This window comes from Perkinsus marinus (assembly GCF_000006405.1).
Source record: "Perkinsus marinus ATCC 50983 genomic scaffold scf_1104296940638, whole genome shotgun sequence".
In the NCBI taxonomy this organism is placed as follows: Eukaryota; Perkinsozoa; order Perkinsida; family Perkinsidae; genus Perkinsus; species Perkinsus marinus.
Window position 1 is genome coordinate 1 of NW_003212792.1, and position 2,043 is coordinate 2,043.

The 2,043-nt window shown below is 52.8% G+C and overlaps 2 protein-coding genes across 2 annotated transcripts; one reads left to right on the top strand and one right to left on the bottom strand.

Moving 5' to 3' along the window:
- Positions 1-207: 207 nt before the first annotated feature.
- Pmar_PMAR015073 (hypothetical protein) lies at positions 208-1,288 on the top strand (the record flags this gene model as incomplete). Its single annotated transcript, XM_002782017.1, has 4 exons — positions 208-335; positions 387-490; positions 541-868; positions 921-1,288. Coding segments are annotated over 4 exons (909 nt in total), but the record flags the coding sequence as incomplete, so codon positions are not given.
- A 183-nt stretch (positions 1,289-1,471) lies between these two features.
- Pmar_PMAR015074 (hypothetical protein) lies at positions 1,472-1,978 on the bottom strand (the record flags this gene model as incomplete). The annotated part of the gene is made up of 1 exon (XM_002782018.1): positions 1,472-1,978. The coding sequence occupies one exon, from the start codon at positions 1,976-1,978 to the stop codon at positions 1,472-1,474; it is 507 nt and encodes a 168-aa protein (XP_002782064.1).
- Between the last annotated feature and the right edge of the window lie 65 nt (positions 1,979-2,043).

A 2,043-nucleotide genomic window follows, 5' to 3' on the forward strand; every position in this document is an offset into this window, starting at 1 on the left:
ACAGCCTTGTGTGTGCGTGCTGGAGATTCGAAGTGATGAAGGGGGAGGCGACTGCGGTGGTAGTGGTATGGAGATTGAGCATCGGTCTACGGATGTGCCTCTGTTGGTGGGGAGGAGTAGACAGCCTCAGCTGTTATGGCAGTTGTTGAAAGGGGAGTACAATGCTGTGTCGAGGGAACACTTTGAGATAAGGCCCATAAGGAGAGATCCTCAAGGGCCTACCGAGGGGGATGCCAGGCATTATGCCTTCAAGTTGAAGTGCCTATCTTGCAACGGAATAACATTGATTGAGGGTGGTGGAGGAGGAGGAGAGAAGCCAAAGAGGCACTTCTTGAGTGAGTCCACAACCTAGAAGGCTTGTTGCTGGCAGTGGTGGTGTCGGTCAGGTCAGAATGATGCTGAGGTTGAGGTCTATCATGGTGATGAGTTGGCGATAGCTGGACTTATAAGATTCCTTTTTATTGACTGCATTAACCCGCCTGCGAGCGCAGTAGGCCGTCTTGTGTGGGCCCCCTCGCTGCCATGCTGCTCTGTGTTCAGGTGCGGCCACTCTCTGCACGCCTTTTAACACCCACAATTACTCCAGAAGGGTCTCCAGCCACCACAGCCCAAGAAGGCGGCATGTCTTCTTCAACGTCGCGGGAGGGCGGGGGGCGAGGAAGACTGTCTGTGAGCGCCTTCAGCTGCCCTGAGGATGAGGATCTCGATGAGAAGTTCCAGCCGTTCAAGCCTGTTGCGCCTGCACGGCCGTTGCGACCACCAGTAGCCCTTTTGTCTAGCACTACTGACCACTGCACAGTCCCTGGTGACGCTGCTGGTGACGGACACCTTTCCTCTAGGAAGACTACTAATTCTAACGCGACGACTGGTGAGCGAGAGCAGCAGCATTAGGAGGGCGAGTATATCTCTCCTGGGTTTAGGTCCACTCACTCCCAACCACTTATTCGATCCTCAAGATGAGAATGATGCCTTTGCCCAAAGTGGATTCCAGTTGGTGCAGGACTCCAAAGGCGTTCGGGTGGCCGCTGCAACCGGCGCCGTGGTCGCGGGAGCTGACAAACCGTCGAAGCATCAAAGTAACAATAAAAGTAATTCAAGTGAAGATAAACGTCTTGGTGGCGGAGGAGGAAGTCGGCAAACTGGTGGTAGCAGCAGCAAGACTGGGGTATCTGCATGGACCAAGTTCTCCTCTGTGACGGCTGGGCTGTTCAAACATAAGAGCAGCTCATCATCATCAGCAGCAGCAGGAGCCTCCAAGCATAATAGTTAGAGCCGTTACCACACCATAAGCCACTGTCAATTTTGCTTTCAATTTACTACACCTTGTTGGGTAGTTAGTGGGGATGTTGAGGCCTGCACTACCACTACCGCACGATCTCGCAATATTGTGATTGCAGCGTTCCTGATCTCATCGGGCTGAAGCCAGAACAACCGTTGAACACAAGACTGGGACTCTTCCGAAAGAGAGTATTCACTGGCATGGACCGCTCAAACTGAAGGCCTCAGCGACTTCTTGTGGGCTCTTGTACTTGTGTACTGAAAGGACTCCCCATGGTGCAGTGAGGACGCTCTTAGGTAGAGTGCCTACAGGTTGCTGCCACATACCTTCAACGTGAACTCGTTCGACGTTGGCAGCATCAGCGCATCTGCCTAGCATGACGTCAAAGTTAGTGTTGCTCATCTTACAACTGCCACTGTTAGCAGCATTGACAAGGGCGTGCGCGGCTGACATTGTTAGTATCACCCCGGCTCCACCAGTAGGGTAGGTCGTGCCCCAAGCCTTGTACATGTAACCGTGCATGCTGAGCCGGGGTGGCTGTAAGTCGGCCAGCAGGCTGGGTAGCAAGTTGAGGTTCCATGCTGTGTCAGAATCGAAACCAACAATGTACTTGATTTCATCCTCGTTGAATTTGCGGACAATCCACTCGAGAATTACGAAAGGTCGTTGTTCGTACGGCCGTTTATGCTTCCAACCCATGAAGTGTTCATCCACCACTTCAATGACGTTAGCTTGCGGGCACGCACTTCGTATATCACTCACGT